Source organism: Ananas comosus, linkage group 8 (assembly GCF_001540865.1).
Source record: "Ananas comosus cultivar F153 linkage group 8, ASM154086v1, whole genome shotgun sequence".
In the NCBI taxonomy this organism is placed as follows: Eukaryota; Viridiplantae; Streptophyta; class Magnoliopsida; order Poales; family Bromeliaceae; genus Ananas; species Ananas comosus.
In genome coordinates, this window is record NC_033628.1 from 10323272 (window position 1) to 10341566 (window position 18295).

At 32.8% G+C, this 18295-nt stretch overlaps 1 protein-coding gene across 1 annotated transcript; it reads left to right on the plus strand.

The window, feature by feature from the left end:
- Positions 6341-7817, plus strand: LOC109713656 (delta(1)-pyrroline-2-carboxylate reductase). The gene has a single exon (XM_020237824.1). It carries the CDS (start codon positions 6457-6459, stop codon positions 7483-7485), a length of 1029 nt encoding a protein of 342 aa, XP_020093413.1. The 5' UTR covers positions 6341-6456; the 3' UTR covers positions 7486-7817.

An 18295-nucleotide genomic window follows, 5' to 3' on the forward strand; every position in this document is an offset into this window, starting at 1 on the left:
TACCCTTGCATAGTAGAAAGAAAAATTAATGGCTCCTTGAAATAGCATAAAAACAAGAGTGTACAATTTTAATCCTATAAACACAATTAATGTCGCTAAAAGAGTAGTGCTCACTCCGCCCATTCGGTAAAAGAATCCCATCATTGTGAAATAAATAGCTCGAAATTGGAATTAAATGTCATATACCTACTCAATAATTATAATTGCAACTTAATTATCTAAGAAAATTTGGATATACCTAATTTCAGATTGCTCTTGAGGTGAGGTGAGGATTCTCTTTTGTGGTAGTGCCTCATTATCTTACTTAAACGTTTCGCAGTTTTCTAAGATAATGACATATTATTGTATGCGTCCTAACTCTTGTAAATTTTACCTATTCTAAGCTTCAAAATTTTGCATGTAGAATAAAAATTTTCGGTATACTAAACGGTATTACTAATAACTACGTCAGGAAAGATCAAAGTTAATTACATGACTTTGAATACCATCAAAATTAATTTTTAAAAGCAATTTCTTGCTCAATTTAATCGACACAGTTATAACAAATAACAAAAGTAATTTGAGCTACAGTACTTATTAGGTACTCAGTTTAAAGCATAGTTCCATACCAAGCATAAGTTTTCTGAAAATATTATTGCAGGTACACATAAGCCAATATCAAAATGTCTTTTGGTGCAGATTTTGCTTGGTATTGTATGTAAACCTCTCTTTGGGCAAGATGCTCTTAAACCTTATGAAAAGGATAACCCTGCAGGGTATTTATATGCTTTAGAATCAACTTTATATATAAAAGAGTGTGTTTTCAATCCTAACTTGTGTGGTGGTACTTTTGCCCATCAGCTTTAGCTCATCCAAGATGACTTGGAACTGAAGCAAAAGAGATGCCCCTCTTTTAAGCTTGCACACAGTTTTACTCTATTACAGGCTTTAGCAACTACTAATGGTGCACCCATAAAATGAAGTTTAGATGTGATTAATGACCTTCAGAATTTGAAATAATTATATATATAAGAGAAAATATATAGGACCGAACTTTTTAATTTGATTATAATATTTTGGCTGGTGATTAAAAATTTAGAGAGTTAAATATGTTAGGATTAGAATAATTTTAGAAAGGGTGACGTCTCTGAAAAGCGGAGCATCAAAGTTGGCAGTAGTGCCAATCGCTAACCGAAAGTGTAAGATATGACTGAGTCAATGTCTGAAAAATAGGTTAAGTCAGAATCTGAAAATAACAAGCTAAGTCAGGGTTTAGGAATGACAGACTAAATTATGGTTTGAATGATAAAGCTAGTGAGACGAGCTTCATATCGTTTAGTATTTGTGAGTGTGCTTGAGCCTCCTGATGAAAATTAATGTATGCACTTGAAGAGCGAAAGAATGTAATACTTTCAAAATTTACTCGAGTTCTTTAGTATTATATAGTTTAGAACAAAAACATATCACATACATTTCTTATACATTTTTATGTGTGGATGAAGTAGATGATAACTTGTAGTTTGATCATTTCAATTAGTATATGCGAAATCAGTGAGAATTAGTTTCCACTGTAGCTACTTTTATTGTTACTATTAGAACAGGTCTTTTCTCTTCTTGTTGGTGAATTGTAACTTGTTATAATTAATCACATAAATTGTCAGTTAGATTTTATTAATTTTTTGGATTATCTCCCAATTATTTGGATCTTATGCTTTTTTTTTTTTTTTTCTAGTTGCATATCATGTACACAAGCTTGAAGAGCGTATACATAGTGATTAAATATTAGATATGTATCGAATTGTTGAACCTTTAGCTATATATTTATACCCTTTATTTGTGGTTTCTCTGTATGAAAGAAAATATTTGAGTGTATATGGGTTTCTCAAAGAGTTATCTTTTAGAGTAATACTTCTATACTTTTTCTCTCTCTATCTTTCCTTTCATAATTTGGCATTTCATATAAGAAAATTTTCAAATGATTTGACAATATGATCATTGAATTTAAACTTTAAATAGTAATATGAAATTCCTCTAATTTAAATTTCACTTTTAAATTTAAAATTTAATATTATATTCAAATTTATATTTTAAAAATTTAAGTTTCATATAAATACTTTGAAATATGGTAAACAGAAATAATTGTTTGAATTCTAGTCTTCTGGTTTAGGTTTGGTTTTGGGTTTCGAAAAATTGGTCAGTTTTGAATTTGGATATGGATTTTTGAAATCCGTCGAGTTCGGAAATAAGTTTTGTGATTGTTAGTCAGATTCGAATTCAAATTCCTAACTATTTTTTTTCTCACCAATAATTCTAATCTTTTTAATTTATATGTTTAAAATTATATTTAAAATATTTATTAGCTCTAACAGTTAAATTATTATTCTGTTTAAAATATTTATTATCTTTACCGGTTCCAAATTGTTCTTAATGTTATTCGGTTCAATAGGTTAAAATCAGATTCTTGATAGAATAGGTCAAAGTCTGATCAGTCAAATCAATCGGTTCAATCTAGTTTTTAAATCATTGAATTTAAAATTTAAATAGTAATATGAAATTCCTCTAGAGAAATCTAGTTGTAGAAATCTTACTCTCTAAGTTTTTTATGCATTACGTTTTAAACTGGTGCGAATAAACTGTATTTTAAATCTTGGTAGAATTTTAGTTTTTAAATAGTAATATGAAATTCCTCTAATTTAAATTTCACTTTTAAATTTTAAGTATTTAATTTTTAAAATTTAAATTCATCGTATTTAGAAATAAAACTATTTCTAAAATTTCTATAATTTAAATTAATGCATAATTTGAGAAACACTAAAACATTTAAAGTAGATTCCTAAATTAATGCCTAATAATTGCATAAATTTGGTTAATCAATTAATTTTCTAAATTAGTGCTAATTAATGCATAAATTTAGGACCTCAATTAAAAGTTTCTTTAAATATTATATTATTTAATTACCAAATTAACCTTGAATAAAATAATTTTTTTACCTGCTAAGTATTAAAGTTATATTTTTATCCTCTATTAATCAACGATTAAATTTTTTTTTATTTTTTTTAAAAAAAAGTACCGAATCATTTCTCTATCTTTTATATTTCACTTTCGATAATGATAAAAGCTTCGTTTCATCTTCTTTCGTAAACATACGTCAGTGATCAAATCATGTATATTAAATATGTGCTCTTTGATTTTTCTAGATTTTTTTTTTCTTTTTGTCTTAAATCCCAGAGAGAGACAACGCATATGAAAGGACAAAAGTAGGAAGAAACTTACAAATTTCTTCACGTGATGAAAGACAGAGGAATACATAAATAGAGAATCAATCTTAAAAATAGTGAAATATTATATCTAAATATATAGTACAAGATGTATAGTTAAATTATTCTTTTTGATGTCCTTTACTAAAGTAGAATTATAATGCGAGACTTAACCAGAATAACTAGTACTTAAGGTACTTTTTACAGGAAGGGGGGTGGGGGGACAGTTATGATTCTCCTTTATATCGAAACAAAAAAATATTTTAGAGATAAAAACTGTTGTTCCCACCTTAATAGGGCGACCCGTTAAGAAGAGGGGAATAAGGAGTCATCACTCATGTTATACTGAAACAAAATTACTTTAGACGTGGGAATTGTGTTGAAACAATACATTCCTCTTGTCTTCCCCTTTTTCACTGGAGAGCATTCTGTAGAATTTGTTGGTGAGCCTTCTTAGCATCCCAAGCAATCCACATCCCAAGCAATCCACAAAGCCCTTAACTGTTTGTCTTCGTGCCGCCTCTGTTAAAACTCTTCGCTTGCGATCTTCTTCCTCTTCTTCCTCTCAAATCTGCCTACATTGCGTAAGGTTTGGCTGTGTTTGCTAGTTTCTTTCTTGTGCCCTTGCTTGTTCGTCTTCGTGTACCTCTGTAATCGTCAGTTTGTCTTCATGCCGCCCCTATTTAAGGTCTCGACCTCCGATGTTTTTTTCTTTGTTGGCTTTGGCCGAACCCCACTTAGGAAGTGTTTGGCCTAATTTTTAAAAAGCGCTTTTAGATTGAAAAGTGATTTTTGGCATAATAGAGCGTTTGGCAACCTCACTTTTAAAATCTAATTCTTAGAATTAGAAAACTGATTTTGAAAGCCCCAGAAAAAAAATTGCTTCTTGAAATCTGATTCTGATTTTGATCTCAAACTTCAAATTTTTATTTTAATTTTAAATTCAATATTAAAATTTAAATTTAATTTTAAATTTTAATTTTCATATTTAATTTTGAATTCTTTAATCTTGATTTTTAATTTTTAAATTTTGAAAAATAGATTTCAAACTTTAAATTTTAAATTTCAAATATCAAATTTTAGATTTTAAAATTTAAAATTTAAAATTTAAGATAAATTTTAAAATTTGATATTTTAGATTTTAAAATTTAAAATTTAAAATTTCAAAATTTTAAATTTTAAATTATAATTTTTAATCTTAAAATTAAAAATTTTAAAATTATAAATTTTAAATTTTAAATTTTAAATTTTAATATTCCTGAAAGTTGAGAACTTTTCGGTAGCGTTTGGTTGGAAAACAAAGGGGAGAATAAGCCCTTGTTCCCCCCTTTGTTCCCAAACGGTATGTTTGGTTCCCGGGAACAGTAGTTCTCAAGAATCTGGAACTAGTTGGTATAAGGCTAGAACTGCTGTTCCACCTGTTTCCTGAAACAAGCTTGTTCCTCGATGAGAACAAGATTAATTAAAATCTAAATTTAATTTTAATGGCAGTAAATTATTAATTAATCTAATAAATATATTTAAATTATTATTTATTATTTTAATAATTAAATAATTAAATAATTTATTATTTATAATTAATTATTAATAATTAGATAATTATTATCATTAATTTATTATTTATAATTAATTATTAATAATTAATAATATTTTGTTAATTTTTTATTAATAATTATTAATAATTATTATTCTTAATAATTAGATAATCGATGTTATTATTAATTTATTATTTATAATTAATTATTATTAATAATTATTATTTATTAATAAATATTAATGTTACTTATTATTAATAATTAGATAATCAATATTATTAATAATTTATTATTTATAATTAATTAATAAGAATAATTAATAATTATTATTATTTATTAATAATTAATAATAATAATTATTATTATTAATTAGATAATCGTTATTAATAATTTATTATTTATAATTAATTATTATTATTAATTATTATTTATAATTAATTATTAATAATTAATTTTTTATTTATTTTTAAGTAATATTTTTATGTTAATTAATTACATAATATAATTTTAATTTCAAATTATAACGTTTATTCCTCTTGTTCCAATCTAATCATCCAAACACTATTTATCTTATTCCTAGGAACAACCCAATTTTCATCCAAACGCAAAATTGGTCTAGTTCTGCTTATACCTGAACTTATACCTATCCCTAGAACTAGCAGTTCTTATTTATACTCGAACCAAACGCAGCCGAACAGGAATATAAAAAAATTGCCCCTTCATTAATAAGCAATATGATAAAATATTTAGAATAAAATATTATATTCAAATTTAAATTATTTCTAAAATAAAATAAATTATTTTGCAGCCTAGAGTGTAAATTTTACCCCTATATTATGGATGTAGAGATAAATATAGCTCAATCAAATATATCATATCAAGTAATCTCTGAATCTAACCCCAAAAAATATTAATTAAAGGACTTTACTTGAAAAATTATCAATTGTACATTTTGCTACGGCATAGGCGTCTATGCACTATTTGCTTGCGCTAGGTTCAGTTAGTAGCTTTCCTATAACACTGAAAAAATGTAGTTGTGTTGTACATGTAAGATTATAATAAAATTTTTTCATTTTTTTAAAAAATTTTTATTGCAAAAATAGAAGAGGAGGTCCTAATAAATTTTTTTCATTTTTTTTAATCCACCGTACTACTAATCTTATATAATTTTTCTCAAATATAGCCTATTGTGAAATTAATTTCTCTCCTTTTACCCTTTTAATGACATTTTTTTTAAAAAAAATCTTTCAATCCACAAGACAGGAGGTCTATGCATTAGAATAAAAAAAATGAATTACACCTTTAGTACCTAAACTTTCAACTTAGTCTCATTTTAATTCTGTTTGACTTTAATTTTTGAAAAGATCTTAGCATTCATAATTCAGTAGAATAGTATATTTTATTTAAAGATCAAATATAGTATTTAATTTTAAATATTTATTCACACTAAGTATCTACCAAACATATAAATTTTTTAAATAATACTAAATCCAAATAGAAGAAAAATAAGAATTAAGGAAAATCGTTGCGTGGTGCAATGCTGATGTGGTGCACCTGGTGTGGAGAACAGTTTTGCGGGAGGAGGAGACCCGTGCATACGAAGGCGTTGACCCTGCGACACTGCACCTTCCTCTAGTACAACAAGCTCTCTTCCCGAGGAGAGCTTCTTCAATCGGGCCCCAACAATGGCGGCGACGTCTCCTCCTCCTCCTCCCCCCTCTCCCTCGAAACCCTTCGTGTACCTCGACTCCCCGACCCTCCACTCTCTCCTGGCGCCCGAAACCCTAATCCCCCACCTCCGCTCCTCCCTCCCCTCCCTCTCCCTCTCCGTCCACTCCCCTCCCCGCGTCTCCTTCCCACTCCCCTCCTCCCCCGCCTCCTCCCTCCTCCTCATGCCCTCGTGGTCCACCCACCCCTCCCTCCCCTACCTCGGCGTCAAGGTCGTCACCTCCTTCCCCTCCGCCCATGGCGTCGCCGCCTCCTACTCCCTCTTCCACTCCCTCTCCGGCGCCCCCCTCGCCGCCCTCGACGGCACCGCCCTCACCCTCCTCCGCACCTCCGCCGTCTCCGCCCTCGCCGCGCTCGCCCTCGCCCGCCCCGCCCCGCGCGCCACCCTCGTCGTCCTCGGCGCCGGCGCCCTCGCCCCCTACCTCGTCGCCGCGCACCGCTCCGCCCACCCCTCCATCGACCGCGTCCTCCTCTGGAACCGCTCCCCCCACAAAGCCGAAGCCCTCGTTCAGCGCCTCCGCGCGGGCTCCGGCGCGGGCGCCGCCGCGGTGGCGTTCGAGCGCGCCGAGTCGCTGGACGACGCGGTCGCGATCGGCGACATCGTGAGCTGCGCTACGAGCTCCGAGACTCCCCTCGTTAAGGGGAAGCTACTGAAACCAGGGGCTCACTTGGACCTCGTGGGATCGTTCACCCCCTCGATGAGGGAGTGCGACGACGAAGCCCTAAAAAGAGGGAGGGTCTTTGCGGATTTTGAGGTGGCGATGGAGGAGGCAGGGGAATTGGTGGGGGCGTTTGAGCGGGGAGTCATGTCGCGGGCCGATATCGCGGGGACATTGATCGACTTGGTCAGCAGCTGCAGAGGAGATGCGGCGGCGGTGGTGGGGAGGAGAAGCGACGATGAGATCACGGTGTTCAAATCAGTCGGCACGGCGGTGGTCGACATCCTCGCTGCGCAATTGGCCTACGAGACATACATCAACAGCTGAAACCTACTGGGTCTGGGTATGTTCTACATTCCTTCAAATTATCATGCAGGAATGCTCTGCATAAATTTCTATTTATAGGCAAATGATCTTTAGCATCTTAATATAAAAATGGTCAGTGGTATTGGTCCTGAAACTTTCAGGGAAGTAGAACATTTGTTGTGCAACAATCTTATATGTTCATCCTATAGAGTTTTTTTTTTTTTGCTAATGATATACTTATTTTCATCTCTAAAAGCAAGAAATTATTGTGTTGCTTTGCTTAACTTATATTCTCTTTTAGTAGCATGTGACATGACAGAATGTGCATAAACCGACACAAAGTTTTTCCATTATTTTTGTTGTGTTGCTAGTTGATTTCTGAGGAAGCCATTCAATATTTCATAGATTAGCATTGTGATTGCTTAGTTTGTAATCATTATAAATAGGACCATGGGATTGAGTTGATGTCACTAGTGGTGCCTCAAACGAGTTGAAAATACGTGTCGATCAACAATTAAAAGTGGCATAAACAAATGGTTCTCATAATTCTGGGTTCGCAAATCATAAATGTGTGTATCTTTCCCTTTCTTCTCTTAATGCATGCTAGTTGTAATCACAATCAGACGGCTTTATGTGCCCTCTTGCTATTCAAGAGAACTGCCGATACCTTTGTATGTTCTGTGATCAATTTTGGCGCTAGCCCTGTTACTTGATAAGTATCCTCATGACAAAGTCGATTTAGTTGTTTGGTCCATGAAAGTCTTTACCTTTGCGTTGCTTTCTACCTTTATTGCACCTGAAATCCCTCCCCTTCAACTGCTATTTTGCTTTAACTGGAATTACCGTAAATAGAATCTTGTTTCATTTAGGACCTTGCATTTCTTTTCGATGCTTAAGCCCAGGAGTAATCTTCTGAGTTGGAATCTTACTTCTGTTTCCCTGTCTGTAACATCCAACTTTGATCCTTGAATTGTGTTGCGTAATGTAAATAGCATGACAATGTACATGCATTGTACTCCAATTCTCATCATTGTATCCGGAGTTAATAGGTGCGAATTGGTCCGGCAACTCTCAGACCGAGTACTCCCTTGGATTGTACTTTTTCAACTATCTAACTCATTCTTTGTGAGCAGTAACTAGTTAAATCTGTGTCGCATTCATGGATGTTGGATCTAAACTCAACAGAAATAACTAATTGGTTGTTGTCTCCAAAATCCAGACCTTATTAAAATTTGAGATATGAGGTCAAGTTTAACCCGATTTTATTGCTAATTATCAGCTACGATATTTGAAGAACAAAATAAATCAATATGTATTCAGTTTGAACTGGCAGTAAGGATCCACAGCTAAACCGCAGATATTAGACATATATCTGCATATATAGGCTGTTGTACATTATATGTGCAGATTTTAGTTATGAATTGTCTATGTTAGTGTATATAAACACCAATCACATAACTTGATTAATGATTCATAAAGCCAGGGTTTCTGTACATAGGAATAACCGAATAAGGCAAAGATGAACCGAGAATTGAGTATATTGCTAGCCATTTCTGTTTAAATCTAGTTATCGGATGTAGGCAATGTAGATCTGTACATGTGGTTTTGATGAAGTGGTTTCCTGTATATCTTTCTCAGTGTATACTGTTGTCAGGGCATGTCATAATTTGCAGTATGAAGTAAATGCCCAATGCTGTTGAATCAAGCAATATGTTCACCATTAGGTCAGTAAAGCTATAAGTACATACTTTGAAGGGTATATGGTTACTTATTTCCCAGTTCAGAGTCTATTTGGGTTGATTCATGAAACTTAGTATGGGTCCCTTTTAGATTATTCCTTGATAACATAATGCTGAAGATTTGCTGTTAAACAAAGCAATTTGGTGCAATATTTTCACTTTGCAAGTGGATGAATGACATCTATCTTTTTGATTAACTCAAAAACTTACTAATATTTGTTTGATGAAACGTGTGATAAGATGTCTAGAATAGAATATCATATTTCGCGGCCAAGTTATCTTGGAACAAGATAACTTACCTTGGAACAAGATAACTTACCTCATCAGAAAAATATATCATTCTCCCAAATTATAATTGTCAAGATCATTCGATGAGTAAATTTTTTTTTTTTTTTACTTCTGATCATACAAAAAAAATTTGTAGGAAATAAGTTATTATTGAAAAACTTATCCTTAAAAAAGGGCCTAGAAAAAGTTAGAAGTGTTCATTTGAAATGTCAGCTTTTCCTTGGGTGCACTGGGTCCATGAACTAGATTTTTCAGCCATTCACTACTCTTTGGAAAAATTATACAGAAATTATCTAAACTATAGATCATTTAGAATCAACTATTCAATCTTTTATAATATTGATTTTACTATTCAGCTTTTAATTTTTTTGATTTGATTTAGTCAACGACTCTTTGACATCAAGATTTGAATGTATCGTTTATTTTTATTCATTTAGTTGCTATACTTCATACAATTTTTACAACTATAATTTTATTAATTTTTGAAATCAATATAATCGTTTACTGACTAAAATTAAATAAATTGGAAAGTTAGATAATAAAATCAAAATTTTTAAAAAAGTCGAATAGCAAAATCAAAATAATTCATATTTAAAATAAATTCCGTATGTTTTTAGCAATGAATTTTAGGACAAATTATAAAAGCTGTTGTTAACATCAGTTGAACCCTCACGGAATCTAGGATTTGACTCAAAAACGACGTTTTTGGACGTTCTTTGATTTCTTTTACGAAACGAGTTTGGCTTTTCCTATAAAGCACTCACTGACAAATTTTATTCTAAATTTTATTCTTTAAGGTCCAATAATATTATACCACGTGTAGGTTAATGAATGGAAGTTTAACAGAACACTTAACTTTCCTATAATCCAGTGAGAAAAAGAGATAAATCATAGATTTTTTTTTTTTTTTTTTGGGGGTAAATTTTAAATGTCACCCTTGTGGTTTTGTACTTTCTCATCTTAGTACTCTATAGTTTAAAATGTATTAATTTAGTATCCTGTCGTTTTATTTTTGGGCAAATTTCAAATACTACTCCTGTAGTTTTGCACTTTCTTACTTTAGTACTCTATGGTTTAAAATATATGACTTTCATACCCTATTATTTTTTTCTTTTCTTTTTGTTATCTCCTTTTACTAATTTTTTTTTATTAAATCAATGATAAAGTTAAAACTAAAGGGTACTAAAAGTAAATATTCAATAAACTATAGGTGAGATATCTGAAGTTTTTTGTATATTATTTAACAAAAAATTAACGGAAGAGCTACGGAAAAAAAATATGAAAGCGCAAGTTATTAAACTAATACACTTTAAATTTAATTACCTTTTAATAAAACTAGTTAGAATAACTCGAATTAAAAGAATGAAAAGCCCAAAAAAAAAGTCAATAATATAAAAAGTAAATGCAAAGGGATTTATTTTAAAATCCCATATAATTGAGGGAGGGTCTGTACAATTATTTATCATATGAAACAACATTTTCTTATTATCACCTTTTTCTTATTTTCTATTTTAATTTCTTAACCATTTTATTAGTAACTATGCATGGCAAAATATTATTGGATTTTTAAATTAAAATTTGTTTGTACCCCGGTCACCACAATTGTTCTAGTGAACTTTGCCCTTTACAGAGAACCATTTCGTCGCAATAATAGCTCTTATCTATTTATTCGTTTTGTTATAAAGATCCAAGACGGCACAAGATAGCCCAAACAATTTCGGGAGGAAAATCACACGCTATAACCCGCAGGTAGTGTCGTCGACCTCATATTTTCGACATTATCCTAGGCTCGTGTAGCTTCCTCCACACTTGATCGGCACACACGAAGTACCAGACTTGGCACGTCGGCATGCCGGTGGGTGGTCCATATCCTATATACCGTTGGGGTAGTCGGGGTCACTTCGCAAGTGTTCTACCCCTCTTCTCTGCCCTTTTTGCCGTCACGGAGGTATAAAGATGCCCTACTAGAGATATGTTTTTAAATTTTCGCATGCTGCACCAATATCTTCACCACGATATGGGACATTGCTAGGGAATTATCTCTGTTGACCCATCTGCAATGGCACACCTGACGGAGTATCTCAAATTCGTAACTTCATAATTTCGTCAACCCAAATGTCTTTCAATGTGACCTCCAAAAATGTTATGTGGCAAAATGAAGCTTCTAGATGGAATCATATGCAATTAATAACAAATTGGGCTTAGTTTGGATTGGGCTTGTTCCTAGTGATCAACTCAGCCCCACCCCTAAGCCTAAGTTGAATTGTTAAGTTTGGGAACTTCTTTCGGCCTAGAATTTGGAAATTCCAAATTGCCCGTAATTAAAAATGGGCTCAAGTGATATCAACTTAATTTGCATCCAACAAAATCTGATATGCAACAATATATATATATATATATATATATATATAGAGAGAGAGAGAGAGAGAGAGAGAGAGAGAGAGAGAGAGAGAGAGAGAGAGCAGGGCTACTCTGCTATTAGAAGCACAGGAGCTCTTGTGCTCTTAACTTTCTAATCACCCATCAATTTTGATAGATGATTATATAGGATAAAAGGAAAAAGAAAATTTGGGCAGAAATTGGGTGTTTTAATTTCTCTTTTTTTAAATTTTTCTTTAATTTCTCTTTTTTCTCTTATCCTAACCACTCATCAGAATTGATAGGTGGTTAGAACGCTAGGAGCATAAGAACTACTGTGTTCTTAATAGCAAAGTAGCCATACTCTATATATATATAATTAAGCTCCTATACTTTTAAAAGTACTAAGTTATTGGTGCTTGTAGATTTTTAGCCATTGTATTAAAGAATGTGCGGTTAGGATGGTGTGGAACCCCTTAGGGTTGAGTAGGTGGTTGGTTGAATAGTATGATCTAATGGGTGAAAATGATCAAAAGGTAGATCTAACGGTAAAATATTTACAAGCAGCAAGTGCTTGGTGCTTACAAGCACCATAGCCGAACTCTCTCCCTCTCTCTCTCTCTCTCTCTCTCTCTCTCTCTCTATATATATATATATATACAATTCGGCTATTATACTATAGATAACACTAAGCATTTAGTGCTATTGAGTTTTCCGTCGTTAGATTTATTTTTTTGACTATTTCCATCTGTTAGATCATATTATTTAAAGGACTATCTGCTTAACTCTGAGGGACCATTATCATCATAACTGCACATCTATTCATTTAAGAGCTGAAAAATTAATAGCACTAATAATTTAGTATTATTAATAGTATAGTAATCTAATTATATATATATATATATATATATAATAATAAAATTCTAACAGATAATACCTAACCAAGGCTATATGGACAAGGAAAGCTACACAACGCATCTGCTAGCTAGGTCAAGCTCAAGTCCCACTGAAGTGGAAGTTAATTTCAGATTCGTCAACGTGTCGATAGCTGAGTACATCGAATCTTAAGCGGAAATTGAGAGGGCCCACCAACAACAAGTAGATTATGTGGACACGTGTCGACGCTGTAGGACTTGGGCGGGTAAGTGACGCATGAAATGAATGAAGGTTGTGGGACAAAAGAAAGGGGACAGAGAACTGACCCTCTCTTAATTTAGACATCAAATAACTTTTTTTTATATTTAATATAAATTTTTTTATATATAATTATTGAGTAATATATATATACTGGGTCCGGCTACTATACTTTTATGAGTATTAGCTCCCTTATACTCATAAGTTTTCGGTCCTTAGATTTATTCCATTGATCATTTTCACCCGTTAGATTATACTATTCAACCAACTACCCACTCAACTCTAAGGGACCACTATTATTCTAAGTGGGGACTACCATCATCCTAACTATACATCTCATCAATCAACGGTTAAAAAATTATGAGTACAAGAGGGTCTATACTCATAAGAGTATAGTAGCCCCAGTCTATATATACTATCAATCATCGAGACTATTATCATCGACTTTAGGAATGGTATGTGCAATTTAAAAAATTTTGATATTCATAGTTTGATTGAATATATAAAAAATAGTTTAAAGATGAAATATGGTATTCATTTTGAATATTTAGTCACACTTCTGCAAAATAATTTTTTATAAATTAAAAATATATATTGAATAAGATATTCATACTTGTACATAAAACCTATACGAGTTTATAAGGAAAAGAACAATAAATAAGTTACATCATTATTTTAGAGAGATTAAATTTTGATCCTCAAACTGTTAATTGACCTGGGCATTTGACCTTCGCTCCTATCATTAATGGATATGGAAAAGAGAGTTATTGGCTATGGGTATATAGGTGGGTGTAGTGAGTCATGAGTGATTAAATGAAGTGAAGTGAATGAAGTGCGTGGGATGAGGGCAAGCATGTATGTATTATATGTATAGCATGATGTAGTACTCTAACGAAGAGAGAGAGAGAGAGATCTAGAGAGAGAGAGGAAAAGGAAAAGATGGGTGGAGAGAGTGGAGAAGTGGAGAGAGTGGGGCGTCGGCGCTCGGAACACAAGAGGGGCGTCGACGTGTGGCACCTCGCCAACGCGTAGCTTCCATGACCACCACCACCCCCTTCACAGTGCGCGCACACGTACGCAATGTGTGTTGGCGAGAGAGAGAGAGAGAGAGAGAGAGAGAGAGAGAGAGAGAGATGGGTGCATGGGTTAAATGAGCTGAATACGAGAGAAAGCGCGCGAGCTGAGTTGGCTTTTTAAAATATCGGGCTAGAAAATAATTTATGAGGACGAGGGCGATCGTACTCATAAGAGTATAGTAACTAAATGGATGATCGAAACTTCAAATTGATAATGACTTTTAAATTTTACAAAATTTGGTTTCTAAACATTTCTAATTGTGTAGATCAACTTCAACAGTGCCGATTATCAATTTGAAGTTCCGATCATTCAAATCGACTTGATAGGACAAGGGTCCCGATCCTATTAATAGGATAGTAGCCGGACCATATATCCGGCTACTGTACTATCGATAGCACGGAGCCTTCCGTGCTACCAAGTTGTTTTCGATGATGCGGCTTCCAAATCGACGATCGGCTCCGTTAAACTTGATCTACACTATTAAAAGTATTTGGAAACTAAATTTTATAATTTTTCGATATCATTTACCTATCAAAGAAATAGTCTAAAATTGAACGGCTGAAAATAAAAATCTCATAAAAAATGATAATAAAANAGGGGAAACATGTATTATATGTATAGCATGATGTAGTACTCTAACGAAGAGAGAGAGAGATCTAGAGAGAGAGAGAGAGGAAAAGGAAAAGATGGGTGGAGAGAGTGGAGAAGTGGAGAGAGTGGGGCGTCGGCGCTCGGAACACAAGAGGGGCGTCGACGTGTGGCACCTCGCCAACGCGTAGCTTCCATGACCACCACCACCCCCTCCACAGTGCGCGCACACGTACGCAATGTGTGTTGGCGAGAGAGAGAGAGAGAGAGAGAGAGAGAGAGAGAGATGCGTGCATGGGTTAAATGAGCTGAATACGAGAGAAAGCGCGCGAGCTGAGTTGGCTTTTTAAAATATCGGGCAAGAAAATAATTTATGAAAATGAGGGCGATCGTACTTATAAGAATATAGTAACCAAATGGATGATCGAAACATTAAATTGATAATGACTTTTAAATATTACAAAATTTGGTTTCTAAACATTTCTAATTGTGTAGATCAACTTCAACGGTGCCGATTATCAATTTGAAGTTCTGATCATTCAAATCGACTTGATAGGACAAGGGTCCCAATCTTATTAATAGGATAGTAGCCGGACCCTATATATATATATATAGTCCGGCTACTATACTATCGGTAGCACGGGGCCTTCCGTGCTATCAAGTTGTTTTCGATGATGCGGCTTCCAAATCGACGATCGGCTCTGTTAGACTTGATCTACACTATTAAAAGTATTTGGAAACTAAATTTCATAATTTTTCGATATCATTTACCTATCAAAGAAATAGTCTAAAATTGAACGGCTGAAAATAAAAATCTAATAAAAAATGATAATAAAAGATTTAAATTTAAGATCAGATATACTGATCTTACTCTAAATAGTGAAAAAAATTTTCTATAAAATTTTCATCCGATTTGGATTGTTTTACACCGTTAAACTCACAAACACGCCACATCGGCCATTAAAATGGTCAATTTTGAGATCTTTTGATCACTAGTCAAATGATGCCGAAAAATTATGAAATTTAGTTTCCAAATACTTTTAATATTGTAGATCAAGTCTAACGAAGCCGATCGTCAATTTGAAAGCCGCATCATCGAAAACAACTTGGTAGCACGGGAGGCCCCGTGCTACCGATAGTATAGCAGCTGGGCTCTATATATATATATATATATATATATATATATATATATATATATATAGTTGGACTGGGCTATTATTAGTAGCAAAATCTCATTATTGCAACCAGTTTTTTAGCTTTTGGATCAACTCTTTTCATTATTTCTGATAATTGGATTAAATACTATAACCTAATGGGGACCACTCAACCCTAGGGGAACCACTCAACTCTAACCGACTAATATCATCCTGACCCTACAATTTTTCATCCAAGAGTTAAAAATTTGATAGCAAAACGAGCGTTTTACTATTAATAGTATTCCAACCTAATTCAATATATATATATATATATATAGGGTCCGGCTACTATCCTATTAATAGGATTGGGATCCTTGTCCTATCAAGTCGATTTGAATGATCGGAACTTAAAATTGATAATCGGCACCGTTGAAGTTGATCTACACAATTAGAAATGTTTAGAAACCAAATTTTGTAATATTTAAAAATCATTATCAAGTTCATCTTAAGAGTTGAAAAATGAATGGTCATAAATGAATAACTTTCTTAAAATAGAGGTTAGACTTTCTCAGTTCGTAATCAGAATTATCAAATATTATCTAAATAGTATAAAAAATTTTCTATCAAAAATTCAAGCAATTTGGATTGCTCTACATCGTTAAACAAGCAAATAGCTCATACAGGTCGTAAAAAATTATCGATTTTACGACATTTTGATCACCATGTAAACTATTATCAAAATTTATGAAATTTAGTTTCTAGATATTTCAAATACTCTAGATCAACTTCAATGGCTCCGATCATCGATTCGGAATCTCGATCATCAAGAACAACTTGATAAGACAAGTGCTCCTATCCTATTAATAGGATAATAGCATTGCCTAATATATATATATATATATATATAATATATATATATATATTATATATATATATATATATATATATTAGATATATCGAATTTGAAATATTAAATGAGTAGATCCTAACTCGTATTTGGCACTTTAAAATTTCAAGCTAAAAGTTTTGGCTCATATTCGACTCGTTTGTTCAACGGGTGATCAATCTGGAGCTCATTTTGAGCCCAACACGAGAATACTTGTAAATAGTGAGCTAGATGACCAGCGCTATTAGTAATTAACCTTCATCTGTTTTTAACTTTGGTCTCGAGCTAGATCCTTAATCTTTGTTGGTAAAGCCGTCTAGAACTTTTCTTACCATGTATAGATGGAAAGTTGAAAAGGCGGTACCGAAGGTGTAACGATCCGACCTGCTAGCAAAAATAACTCTTTGGGTTCAATCACCAGTAAAAAATGCTTAAGTCTAGTTAAAAGTTTTAGTGCTATTATATCTTATATATAGAACTATCTGGGGTCTCACATTGTCCCCTCCTTAAGTCCTGACATTCACGTCAGGCTCAGATTCACAAGTATCTAGCAATGTGAGATTCATGTTGCAAGTCTAAACTGAGCTTGTGGTGAGTTACACTATACACACAATAATCAACAATATGAGAGGCTTGCTCTTTTTTACTGTATAAATTTGGCTCAGTCAAGACTCATCTCACACTAGCTACTGGTAATTGACTTTAATACAAAATGTAACGATTCGATCGGTTAGTAATAATAACTCGTTGGGCCCAACTATCGGCCCAAAATATTTAAGTTCAGTTAAGAGTTTTAACACTATTATATCTTATATATAGGACTACCTGAGCCCAACCACCGATCCAAAATATTTCAACTTTGGATGAATTTTGAAATTTTCTAAAAATACTGTAATCGAAGACCGCTTAGCCATTTGGAGACTCACAAGCACAAAGCTTTCTGTTTGGTCTTCTATTATTAATTTACTCAGTCTGTACCCTTGATTAATTAAATAAATTAAAATCGCCTTAGTCCCCCTCCTCGCCCGCCCGCTAAAAAAAAAAAAACATGAAACTTATCTAAACTATGGATAATTTTAATTTAGCTATTCAAATTCAACCTTTCAAAATTTTGTTTTTACTATATAATCTTTCAATATATTTAATTGAGTCGATTAATAATATTTGGACTCTAAAATTTGAATGTTTTATTTATTTTTATAATTTAGTTAGTATATTTCATGTAATATACTAAAATTTAGTTAGTATATTTAGCTATTCAAAGAGTCGTTGACTAACTTAAATCAAATAAATTTAAATGTTGGATAGTAAAATCAAAATTTTAAAAAAGTTGAATAGTTGATTAAAAATGATTCATAGTTCAGAAAAATTTTGCACATTTTTGTTTTCTTTGTTAAATATAAATATTAAAAGAAACAGTTTAAGGCCTGGTTTGATATTGTATTTTTTTACTNAGTTATGATTTTTTTTAATTTGCTTTCAAATATTTTTTTAAATTGTCATCTATCAGTTAGTCAGATGCATGGCAAAAAAAATCAGCTAAAACAACAAAAAGAAATCATAACTGACACCAAGATATCAGATAAGTCATATAACTGTAATGTTTCAAAGGACTTAATTTTCAA